Below are 13447 nucleotides of genomic sequence, written 5' to 3' on the forward strand. Positions count from 1 at the left end.
AAACTATGATAATTAAGCTAGTATGAAGATGATGATATGATAAAAGATTAGCAAATTATCCTAGCATGATATAATATCCTAACATGATTATCTTATGATATTAAAAATATTCTTAAATGCTATGATGATGTTCTAACAAATAGAGGCTAAATTTTTTAGTAAATTAGACTATAATGTAGATGCATGAAAGATTGTTGATACGAAAATGAGAAATGAGAGCTCTATTTATAGGGAAAACAGGGCAATGGATGGTTAAGATTGAATAATCTTAACAAGGGCTAGGATTGAAATTTAATCAATCCATGTTTACAATTCTCACCAATGAAATAATGACAATTATCAACAAGAGTTTGCTTGAGAGGAGATGCAAGAAGCATTAAATGTTTGAGAAGACATGAAGGTTACCCTAGGAGGTAAGGGTTAAGGTTAGGTTAGGGTTATCCAATGGATAAAGCTTTTACCCAAAGGGTAAACTCTTGTGCAAGGGTTAATAGGATAACCATGGTCAAAGCCATGAATTCTTGATGAGACCCTTGGGTCAAAGGGATAGTTAAGTTAGAAGAAAGTCTTCAACTAGAGGTCAAAGATGAGTTAACCATAAATGGTTATGTAAGAACCTTTAATGATTTGGAAGACTTTACAGGTTAACCATTTGAAGAAACAAAGCCTTTAATGGTTATTGAAGACTTTGGAGGCTTTAAGAAGTGACTTCTCTTTGCTTAGGAATGTGACAATAATTAGGAGATGAATTAGGCTAAATTGAAAGTGATTAGAAGAATCTAGAAGGGTTTAGGAGGCAAGTGGGAGATGTAGGAAAATGCAAGTGGACGAGGGAAAATAATTTTAATTAAAATAAAATTACTTTATTTCCCCATTATTTAAAATTTGAAAACCCTGCTAGGGTTTGAGGTTGCATATTACGTCTTGCATGTTTCCGACCACATTTACTGCAGTATTTTTGTGTTTATTATGGCTCCGACCAACTTTAGCCCAACTGTTGATGTTGGTGTTGTAGTTGTTGCAACAGACCCTCATGGCGCCACCAAACAAACGCACTCGCAAATTTGTTCTGAAAGTGTTTCACGAGGTATGTCCTCGCCTGATGTTGTACTTCATGTTCAGGATTTTGATAATGCTTGTGATTGGCTTGAAAAATGTACTTTGATAGGATACTTTATGGGTAGGATCCCTCCTGAAAGCATGCTTTGTGATCGGGTCGCCAAAGTCTAGTCTCCTCATGGAGTTCGGCTTGATGGTGTCCAAAGTCTCACGAAAGGTTTTTTTTGTTCTGTTTTTCAAACCCTTCCCATGTAGAGGCTATTCTCTCCCATGGATCGTGGATTGTTAGGTCATCCCTCCTGGTTTTTCAACATTGGTCTCACGACTTTTCTGTCTCAGATGACAAAAAGTTGTGAGTTCCAGTCTGGGTTGAGTTCCCTGGTCTTCCTTTTCCCTATTGGCCTTTCATGCAAACCATTTCTCAATTTGTTGGCAAAGTTGTTTGCCTTGAGCCAAACCATTTTTTTAATGCTCACCCTCAAGAGGGTATGTGTTGAGGTCGACCTTTCTCGCAACCTGAAAGAAACTGTTGATATTCAAGTGGGAGACAACACCTTCACCCAGAAGTTGCTTTATATGAACCTACCCAACACTTGTTATCGGTGCCATTCGATGGATTATAAGATCAGGGATTGTCCCTTGGCAACTCCGAAATTAAAACCCCTTGTTAAGGAGTTTGGCCCTTGACCTATGGAGGGAGCCAAGAAAGATTAATGGACTACTGTTATTCGTAAAGGTAACAACTTTGCGGTTTTGGCCCAAAAAACTCTCGTTGGTTCCAGTTCTCAACCGACGGCGGATCCTTCTTTACAGTCTCTGTCCTCCCAGGCGGTTTCTACTCCAATTTCAAACCCCGACCAATAGGGGAAGGCCTCTTATGAGGATGTTTCTTGCCCTCCTTGGGTGCACACTCCTTAGGTTGTGTCTGCGATTTCTACTCCACACTCTCTACGCCACTCTCGCAACCCTTCTGGGAATGCTGAGATTGTAGATGGTGATTCAGAAAAATGGTGAGTTATCTCTAGTGGGGACCCATATTTTTTGAGCAATAGCTTCTCCTCTCTTGGGGACGAGGAAGATGTGTTGGTTTTGTCATGAATTGCATCTCATGGAATGTCTGAGGTCTCACAGACCTCGCCAGAAAATATTATGTTCGAGATGTTCATCAATGTATTGTAGGCCTGGATGTTCTTTGCCTCCAGGAAGTTAAAATTGCAGGTTTCATGCTCAATGCTACATGCCATGTTATTTGGACAGATAGCCTTGTTTTTGCTTCCCAGCATGAATTTGGTCGAGGTGGAGTTGCTACTCTCATTTCCCCTCGATGGTGCTCTGCAGTTATTTCTCATGGCTTTGATCCCATGCAACGCGTCATTTGGGTTTTGCTTTCAATCGATAATCATTCCATTGGGATTGTTAATATTTATGCTCCCAATGATTCGGTTGAAAGATCATACCTTTGGCAATGGATTGCGGACAATCTGCCACCTGTTGCTTGGGTCGTGTTTGGTAACTTCAATATGGTTGAGGTGGCTTCCGATAAGGATGGATTTTTGCCTTTTCGTTGGATAGCTGGTGAACAGGAAGCTTGGTACTATATGCACAATAAATTGGGTCTTTTTGAACCCAACACCAACCGTCGTCGTTCTGGTGGGGTCTAGCACACTTGGTCTAATTTCAAAGCTGGTTCTAACAGAATTCTTAAAAGGATTGATCGTGCTATGATATCTGCGCAATTTCTTTTCTCTTTTTCTGAAGATCATGATCTACCCGTCACTCCTCTTGTTGATGTGACGTTGTCAGACCACTTCCCCATAAAGTTTAGCATTGAATGGCAGACAGATAGGCAGCGTCATTCCAAAACGCAGTTCTACCTCAACACATCTCTCCTACACCATCCGTCCATGATGGCCCACATTCAACGAGTTTGGAATTTAGACTCAAGGCCTCGTCATCACACTGGTTGGATTGTGTGGTGGCATGATGCCATTTCCCGCTCTGCGAGGTTTTTGCACATTTATGGTAGGCAACTCACCATCTACCGCAAGCAGTCGTATGATGTGACCACTAAAGCTCTATGCACTGCCACAAAAGCTTTAGCCTTGAATCCCTTTGATTCTACCCTGCAACTTCGTTTAGCCCAGCTCCGCCATCAGAAACAAGTTGTTGATAGTCACTCTTCTAGAGGAGCTCAAATTAAAGCCAGGTTGCACTATCTCAAGGTGGGCGATAAGGCTTCTAAGGAATTCTTTCTGGCTCTATGTGCCCATCATACCTCTGTAGGGATTAAGAAAATAAAAGAGGAACAGGATCTTCTCACCGAATTGCCTGACATATTGCAAGCCTTTGTCCGTCATTATGAGAAGGTGTTCACAACACAGGGAGATTCTCCGGCCAAAACCCAAGCTTTGCAAGACTGCTTAGCCATTGTTCCCAAATGTCTCTCCGACTCTCAACAAGACTTTTGTGATCTCTTACTGACCATTGATGATCTCAAGGAAGCCATTTTTTCTATGGCGGATGACAAAGCTCCAGGTTGTGATGGCTTCCCCTGTGAATTCTACAAAGCTCTTTGGCCTTGTGTTGGTCTTGATCTTCATAAGGTCTACCTAGAAGTTTTCAATTCCCGCTCCTTGGAAAAAATGATTAACCAAGGAAACATCAAGTTTATCCCTAAGGTCGGGGACCTAGAGGACATTTGCAATTAGCGGTCTATTTATTACCTTGCTTAATGTCTCTTATAAGATCATTGCCAAAGCTTTGGCTCTCAAGATTCGCCATCTCTTGCCACTTATTGTTCGTCTGAAATAGACTGGATTTATTAAATCCAGGTTTATTCTGGATAATATTATTGTTGTTTAGGAAGGGATGGACTGGGCCAGACACTCTCAACTGCAAGCAACCTTTCTCAAGATTGACTTTGCTAAAGCGTATGATCGCATTGAGTGGCCTTTTATCTTGGCTATGCTCAAAGCCCTCGACTTTGGTCCTCGATTCGTTCAGTTTGTTCAGATGTTATTTAGAGATGCCTCGGTTTGCATCACCATTAATGGCCGACAGGCTGAGGCTTTTGGCCTTTTCATATCCATTCACCAGGGTTGTCCTCTGGCTCTTGCTTTATATGTTCTTGCAGTGGAAGGGTTTGGTTACTTACTTGCTAATGATATCGTTGTTGGGTGTGTCTGTGGTATCTCCCTGCCTGAGTCACCTTCTCAACTTGTCAATGGCCACTTTGTGGATGATTCCTTTCTCACTCTCATTGAGGATGAAGATAATGTGCAGGCCTCTCTTCAGTGTCTAAACACGTTTTGCTTGGCTTTTGGTTTGGCCATTCAATGGCACAAGACGCAATGTTATAGGCAGTCTTTTCTTTCCTCCCTGCCTTGGATCCTTCATTATGACTAGAAATGGCTTCAGCATGGTGAAATATTTCACTTTCTGGGCATTCCTTTTGCCTTTCAAGCTTTGCCTTCGGATCTCTGGAATGTGGTCTTAGCCAAAATTGAGAAAAAGCATGCCTACTGGATCACCAAGCCTCTCTCTTTGGTTGGTAAATTCCAAGTTTGCTCCAAAGTGTTGGTCGCCACCCATGTCTACTACTCCTCATGTTGGGCTCCTTCTAAGGCCTCTTACATGAAATTAGATAGACTTTTGTGGGCCTTTCTCTGGGCCTCTGGGTCTGACCATCATGATTTTCATAAGGTTGCTTGGGAATACTGTTGTCTTCCCAAGGAATCTGGAGGGCTCAGCCTTATTTCTACCCAGAACCAAGGGCTGGCCTTATGTGCTAAGTGGGTTATCAGAGCCTTATTTAGAGATGAGGCCTGAAAAATTCTTCTCCGACATTGCATTTCTTCAAGATTTCCTTCCAAAAGGCCAGCCTTGAATGAGATTGGCTTGAAAACCCTGCCCATTATGAAAGACCATGTTCAGATACAGGATACTTTTATGGTCAAATTTATCTAGCGTGCTTGGGAAGCTATCAATCCTTGGATTCGATGGGTCGACGATGGCTTTCGGGATGACTTATCCATAAATCAACACAACCTCTGATGGTCACCTCTTTTTTTAGGTGCAAGGGTTACCTCTAGCCAAAATCCAGGGTGTCAGTGCTCTGCGCTTTCACAAACACGGTATTAGAGAACCTAATGATCTGTTTTCCATAACTTCTATGAGCCTCTGGTCTTGGGAGGACCTACAGGTCCAGTTTCGCCTATCTCATCCAGATCGACAGACTTACGACCTTCTGGTCTCGACTCTTCCCTCAAATTTACTTCATAAGCTTGGTATTTGGTCTGTTAGACCTTGGTAGAAAGATTGGAAGTGGTATCCTTGGACTCCTTTCACCAACTACCCAAAATGGGTTATCTCTGGTTGGTTCCTCATTTGCCTATGGTTCATACCCTCAATCAGCGATGGCACTTGAGGTCTTCTCAGACTTCCTAGAGATTCAGGTTTTTTGCTGTCTAGTCCGCCATCACTGAACCCAAGATTGCACACTTTGCTTGGTGTGTACTCTTTCAAGGATTGCCTTTGGGTTCGAGACTCAAGCATTTGGGAGTTCCTGATCCCCGATGCCCTTTTTGTGGTCACCCAGAAACTTTTATGCACATCTTTGGTTATGTAGAAGAGCTCAACAGTATTGGAGTTGGATTCATGACTTCTTTCGGCCTTTTCGGCCTGAGCCATTTTCTTGACACATGGCTCTTATGGGTGATTCGCCTAGAATCCCCTATAAATTCTCCCAAATATGACATGCTTTTAGAATGGAAATCCTATACACTCTTTGGAAGGATAGAAATGTTGTTATTTTTTCTCACAGCTGTTTGGATATTAATGTTTCGCTTTATGCTAAAGCTTGCATTTGTAACAATGTTTTAATGCAGATTCAGGTACAAGCTGATAAGGTGGCCCTGGAGGTGGCCCACCTTCAAGAGCTCCTCTAGCACTGGGGCAATGCCCCTTGTGCGATTGCTCGAGTACCGCCAAACTCTATCTCCGTCGATCGTACTCCACCCCATGGTCGTCATCGTGGTTGCAGCTTCTCTACCCACCGCTCTCAGACCCCGCGGTCCCAGCCTCCCCGTTGCCCCTTGGGCGGGAGAGATGATACTTGGTGACATCGCTCGACTTCTCCGCTGCGTCGGGGCTCTGCCTCGGGGTGGCCCTCTGCTGCTCTTGTGACTTTTGCTCCTATCGCTGATGATTCTAAGTGGCCCTCTACTACCACTTCAAAGTTTCCTCGCTTAGCTCTGGCAATCTCGCTTCCCAAGTAGGAGGAAGGAGAAATTGAAAAAAATCCTGAAGATGGGTGGTCTGTGTCGGACCCGACTCCTGGCCCCGCTGATGTATGGGACAAAAAAGATGATCTTGATCCTCCTCCCTCAGTTGCCACTGCTTTGGCTACCTGAGGAAGCTTTTTTATGAATAGCTTGTTTTTGTGTTTCCGGCCGCTAGCCGAGTGACTCTCGTGGGGTGATCTTGTATCCCCCGACCTTTTTTTTTGTGAATATGTACTTTAATATTTTTAATTAATAGAGAAGGCGTATTCATAAAAAAAATTACTTTATTTCAACCAAAATAAATGCAACTTGCATAAATACAAGTGGGGGGATTTTAATAAATAAATTAGATTTATTTATTTGCAAGGATCGTTTTAATTAAAAAGGGAGAAAGGGGAATTAATTAAATAAAGTGATTTATTTAATTAAAAGCTATAAAATGTTTATCTGAATTTAATTAAATAAATTGAGTAATTCATTTAATCAAATAGATGAAAATGAAGAAATTAATTAAATATGATTTAATTAATAGGGGGAATGGGGTTAAAATAAATATTAAATATTTATTTAAGAAAGTGGTCAGATTTATACATCTACAATTTGATTTTATGCAAATTCTTGGTTACTGTGGAGTCTTACACCAGTTGTTGCAAATGAAGGTACCAAATGCAAATCCATTTAATGCATGAAGTTGTAAAGTGATATTTGGAAGAATGTACATTTGAGTGTCTAAGAAGTCAAAAGTTGATTGTTTTTATGTCATGTAATGCACCAATAGTTGTGCATATGTAATTGTAATTGGAGTACATTTGTACTTTTTAGCCACTTGCATAAAGTGGCAAATATAAACATTAAGTTTTAAAAAAAAAAAAAAAATGTTTATTATTTGTGCAAGTTGTTTTGTATTAAAATAGAAAATGTACTAGTAGTTTTTTCAACTACTAATTCATTTGTGAATATGTGTTAAAATAAATATTTATTGGTATTTTTATATTTATGTATTGACAAAAAAAAATTTATGTTTTGGGGGTTCAACATGGCAATAAGGTGACAGTTATTGAAATTATGTTATCTATTGGTACTCTTCCTCTACTAGCCAATTTGAATTTTGGCAACTCATTAAAAAAAACAAAAAAAAAAGAAAGGTCATTATTTTATTTATGGCCGAGTTAGGCACAATGTAGACTATGAAACCTATCTTGTTAAAGCTAAGGGATTATTTTCCCACTTAACTTATTTCCTTCCATGAATTTTGCATTCCTGATGAAAAAAGTTACGCACTTGAATTCAAAAATTATCTAGGGGAAGAGCACTAGTAGCCGTCATAGCTAACTTCACGCACCCATAGATCCTAAATGGTGCATCGGATTTTTTTTATTTTTTTTCTTAGTTGCCTTCATATGCGACTTAACTACTTATAGTTATTGATTTGGCTTCTGAGTAGTAACAATGCACACTATGGAATAAGTTATGCGCACAAAGGTCAAAAAGTACACATTTCAAAGTGTCCCCTGATACCTAACTAAAGATGTTCCAGTAACCGTCAACTCAAAATCGCTAGTACTTGTTGACAAATGTCCCAATAGTGGTGCACAAATGTTTCAATAGTGGTACACAAATGGGACAAATGTTCCATAGCTGTGCACAAATGGGTCAATTAATTACAAAAAATGATTGGCTATTGGTACAAAACAAATTTATTTATGATATTTTCACTATAACAACTATTGAGAGGGTCACCATGACAATAAAGTAACACTTATTGAAACTATGTTATCTATTGATTCTCTTCCCCTACATATCCATGAAAGGTGAAAGTTAAATGACTTTAATTTCATCACATCAAAATCAGATTCAATATTGAATAAAAAACAGTCAACTTGGCAGAATGTGCTGCTTTGTGGACGGCAGAGCCACAAACCACCAATTAAACACGTTGGGGCAAATGTTCAGAAAGAAAGCAGTAGCTATAGAAGTCTCTGGTTTTCTCCTTGAAGGCAAAATATTTGCAGAGCAGTCCTTCCTTGACAAATCCAGCTTTCTCCAAGACTCTCTGAGACGCCACGTTTTCGGGCTCCACCAGACCTTCGATGCGCTCCAAATCTGGCATGTCACCGAAAGCCCTGGATACGCACAACTTCACAGCTTCGGTGGCGATGCCCTTCCCCCACCACCTGCGCGCCAAGCCGTATCCGATCTCCGCCCTGCAGGAGGAATCGGCGAGGCCTCTTCTCAGGTTAATGGCGCCCACAGCCCTGCCCTCCACGCAAATGGCCTTCAACCAGGGGTGACCCATGCCTTCGTTTTTTATGTACATTTCCGCCTCTTCCCTCGATTTGAAAGTCCCCCGCATTGAGAAACGATACACCTCTTCGTCCGTCGCCCACTCCATGAAATCGTCCAGGTCGGATTCCTCAAAATTTCGCAATGTTACAGGCGGCCTCTCCATCGCTTTACCCAACAATTGTCATCGGAAGAGGAGGAGAATGCGAAATTAAAAAGGGGGAAATTGCAGTGTGCGGTCAAAGTCTAACAAGTCCGCTTTCTTGGCCTCCAAGAAAAGCCGGCCAACGGTATTAAAATATAAATCTAATCTAGAAACCCTCATTGTATTTGCACATGTGGGTGGAGGAAGCCACTTAAGAATACACTTCGATTTATATAAGATGGTTAAGAGTTATAGATCCACAATATTGGAATGTAGTACTATGGTCCTTTGTTACTTGATAGTGCTGGATTTTAATGAGTGTCATTCTCAGTTAACAATGTCTCATTGTGTGTGAGAAAAATGGTAATCTGTAAGCTGAGGGTATTACATTCATATCACTGTCTTTCCACAAGGACTGTTTCTTCTCACAAGACTTTCTTACACGACTCTCATGGTTGCAACTCTCAAGCCATGTGTTACTTCTTTGATTCTTAGCTCATAGTGATCCAGCTAAGAGTCACATTGATTTTAGGTGCTAAAATTTGGACGATCCAATTCTCATTGACCATTATGCCCTTATTAGATGTGATTTGAGTAATGACGAAATTTTAGTTTCTATATTTCACTATTATCTTTGTGTTAAAATTATTTTGTGTATTATGTAATTGTTACAAATGTTTGTCTTATTTTGTTTTGTGGTCATTTATATGTAAGCATGCTTTTTCTTTCTCTATGAAAGAAATCCACTTTTGTTTATTTTCTAATGGATGTCCATGTCCTATTTCAAAGCTCTAGTTTTGCCACAAGTTGGAAGGATTTTGGCAAAGCTGGTGGAGATTAGATTTGCACTTACCAATTGCATTTGTTTTAAAGTTTTCAAAGCTTTGATGTACTTGTCCTAAGTCACTTATCTAAGTCATTCACATATACAAGCAGATTAGATTTGCACTTACCAATTGCATTTGTTTTAAAGTTTTCAAAGCTTTGATGTACTTGTCCTAAGTCACTTATCTAAGTCATTCACATATACAAGCAGATTAGATTTGCACTTACCAATTGCATTTGTTTTAAAGTTTTCAAAGCTTTGATGTACTTGTCCTAAGTCACTTATCTAAGTCATTCACATATACAAGCAGATTAGATTTGCACTTACCAATTGCATTTGTTTTAAAGTTTTCAAAGCTTTGATGTACTTGTCCTAAGTCACTTATCTAAGTCATTCACATATACAAATGCTTGACTTGTTGATAAAGCCTTAGAAATCCTTGAGAAGATGCAATTCACAAGTGTGAAACCAGTTGCACCAACTTTTGTTAGAATCCTTCTAGCTTGCAACAAACTTGGGACTTTAGATTAGGGTGCCATAAAGTAATTGAAAACAGAATTTCATCCATTGTAATTATGACCACCTTGATAGGCATGTATGCAAAATTTAAGATAGTACACAAGGCATTATAATTGTTGAGAAAATGCATCTACTAATAGTGGTCTTATAGGAAGTTGATTGCTCAAGACACTTTGAAATATTTTCATATACAAAGGTCAACTTCATTGTCAATGAAATGTTCATAGATTTTATAAAATAAATTTATTTTAAATTTGGGAAAGCAAATTTGATGCATGACATTTTGCTATCACGTCACTCTGTGTTTTGCACATTTATATATTGCCTTTCTAGGTTGTGGACATTGTTCTAAACAAAAAAAGAGATATATCTTTTTGCATATTAGTATAGTGTGGGAATAGCTAATTGTGAACTGATTTTGTAAAATATGCATACAAACATGCAAGCAAGGTTTGTCTCAAAAATATCTTTAGTTGTCATCTAGATACTATGAACCATCTATTTTCATTGGTATATATTTGTATTTGTAGCTATTTCACACTTCAAAAGTTTTCCAAAAGATCCTAAAACATTCAAAGATCTAAAAATAATAATGAAGTGTAGAAAGATCTACTTGATTGCAATGCATTAAGAGTGTATTTTAACAAGCTCAACAAATAAACTTACAAAATGAATGCAAGAAAATTTCTACAATCTATGAGACTGTATCTTTGTTGCTTCTGGATTTGATTATGTAATGCTGAAAACACTCACACAATCAAATCCAAAAGAAGAACATATACTTACAAAATGGTTTTATTTTTTGACTCTCTTGTATTTTTCTATTGCATGTTTTTTTATTGTTTTCAACTAATGCAGATTTATTTAGTTTTGCTACCAAAGGAGCTATGATTTTCTAAATGAATGCTAAAAAATGCTCCCTTTCTGTTGGTGTTGGAAATAAGCCACATCCGGACAGCTTAATGGTAGAGCACTCCAGCAGCATATGGAAGGTCTTAGGTTCGAGTCCTAGCTGGGCCATGTCTCAACATGGTATCAGAACCAGGGCCAGGTCTCAACACATTAGTTGATTTTGTTGTTGAAATTATTTTTGTAGAGATATTTAGATGTTTTAAGAATCTTTTGGATAAGCTTATAAAGAATTAAGAGATTCTATAACTAATTGAATTAACATTTTTATAAATCAATACTAATTTAATCCAATGAACAAATCAGACCACCATGATTGATAATTATGAAACTAAATTCTACAAATTTTATTAAATATGATGCCTCTTATTAAAAAGATATGAACATCTTTCAAAGGATAAAGAAGATTCTTATATATAAAATGCAGATCATAAACAATAGATATAGCTGCTTTGCCAAATAAACCCATAATCTGGCTAGGCCAATCAATCTTCCTACAGGTTAAAGATTACAAGAAGAAAGCCTTTAACAATTAAACAGTGATGTGGGTTCATACACATATCAAGCAAATTGATTTTAAAACTCATATATGTTTTTGCTCTTTTCAGTCTCTCTGTTCACTTCAATATTCATGTACTTTTTGTTTCTGCATAGCCTTTGTACGACATATGATTGAGTTCAATTGTTTCTATCACATGGGGATCAAAGTTTTGTGTGCAAATGGTATCTGAGATAATACCCACAAGAAATATATTGTCCTTATGAAAATTAACATTCTAGAAAACACTCTGATCTGCCATCCAATGTTCAGATTTGAGATATTCCAGAGTCATGTCTCAGTAAAGACAGTTTTCCTATATAATTAGCCCAAGTCTGGATGACTCATTAAGATTTAACACGCTGATAAAATATTTAATTGCAAAAAGTGTGCCGTCTCTGGGACTGCGCAGAAACCCTCCCAATGCTCTGCAATGCAACAGTCCCACTTAAAACCTTAAAAGAGCTGACACACCCACAAAACATCAACTACATAGACGGGGGCAAATCCTCAGAGAGAAACCTGTAACTATAAAAGTCCCTGGTTTTCCCCTTGGCTATACAATATTTGCGGAACAGGGCTTCCTTGACAAATCCGGCCTTCTCCAAGACTTTCTGAGACCCCACGTTTTCGGGCTCCACCAGAGCTTCGATCCGCTCCAAATCTGGGAGGTCAGTGAAGGCGGTGGAGAGACACAAGTTTACGGCTTGGGAAGCGACCCCTTTTCCCCACCACTTGCGAGCCACCATGTATCCAACCTCCGCTCTGCAGGAGGAATTGCCGAGGGCTCTGTAGAGGGAAATTGCGCCCACAGCTCTGCCCTCCACGCAAATAGCCTTCCACCAGGGATGCCCAATGGCTACATTTTTTATGTAGTCTTCCGCCTCTTCCCTCGATTTAAAAGTGTCCCGCACGGAGTAACGGTACACCTCCTCGTCCGTTGCCCACTCCATGAAATCGTCGACATCGGACTCCTCGAAATTGCGCAGTGTCACAGGCGGCCTCTCCATTGCAGTAGTGATAATTGTCGTCAACAGAGGAGGAGAATGTGGAATATAAAGGGGGCGAATTGCACGGTGCGGTCAAAGTCTAAGAAGTCGGCTTTCTTTCGCTCCAAGAAAAGCCGTCGACAAAGTCCAAACTCTTCTCAACATTTAAAAATAAATAAAAAAATTATGGTTCAGGGTGTTGAGCAATTTCTATATGGGTGTATAGATGGTTTATAACAATATGAGATTATCTCTTACTTCTTGCAGAAGGTATCTAATTGTACAATAAGCGAGGCATATATATCTATTTATAAGAATTTGGTGCAGATTGAAAGAACTCGTGTGATAAAAAGTATTTGGAGAGTTTGGGAAGCCATGAAATCTTGTCTTTTATGGAATGGTTTTTGATTTTGTGATGGACTTTCCATCAACCAAACAAAATATTTGGTGGTCTCCCATTTTGTAAGATCAAGGTTACTCCTTGACAATGCTATCTTGGGTTTGTGTCTTGAGATTTATCAAGAAATGAATTCAAACCCCGCGTGTCTTGAGATTTCATAAGAAATGAATTCAATCCCTACGAGACCTCTTCTCCAAAGCTTCAATAGTGAGTCTCTTGACATGGAATAAAGCTAAAGCCAACTTTCACCACTCTTAATCAAGATTGTGAAACTTTTGATATAGTCATGGGTGTAATTTTGGCTAGTATGGTTCACAGAATTGGTGTCAATTCTTCTAGGTCTTCGTGAAAATATGGGAAGTGAGGTCCAAACACCACTTTGTAGAATTATAAACCATGACATAGATATCTTTGGTGACTATCTCCCCACTTGCCCATGGCTCCTACATTAAACCAACAATAGCATTTGCAATTGTCGAGATCTTAGTTTGGCAACA

At 39.2% G+C, this 13447-nt stretch overlaps 2 protein-coding genes across 2 annotated transcripts; both read right to left on the reverse strand.

Annotated features, from left to right (window-relative positions):
* Positions 1 to 8016: 8016 nt before the first annotated feature.
* Positions 8017 to 8972, reverse strand: LOC131859921 (uncharacterized). The gene has a single exon (XM_059214202.1). It carries the CDS (start codon positions 8788 to 8790, stop codon positions 8269 to 8271), a length of 522 nt encoding a protein of 173 aa, XP_059070185.1. The 5' UTR covers positions 8791 to 8972; the 3' UTR covers positions 8017 to 8268.
* Positions 8973 to 11857: 2885 nt separating this feature from the next.
* LOC131063157 (uncharacterized) lies at positions 11858 to 12597 on the reverse strand. Its single transcript, XM_057996932.2, has one exon. The coding sequence runs from the start codon at positions 12569 to 12571 to the stop codon at positions 12050 to 12052; it is 522 nt and encodes a 173-aa protein (XP_057852915.1). The 5' UTR covers positions 12572 to 12597; the 3' UTR covers positions 11858 to 12049.
* Between the last annotated feature and the right edge of the window lie 850 nt (positions 12598 to 13447).

Source organism: Cryptomeria japonica, chromosome 11 (assembly GCF_030272615.1).
Source record: "Cryptomeria japonica chromosome 11, Sugi_1.0, whole genome shotgun sequence".
In the NCBI taxonomy this organism is placed as follows: Eukaryota; Viridiplantae; Streptophyta; class Pinopsida; order Cupressales; family Cupressaceae; genus Cryptomeria; species Cryptomeria japonica.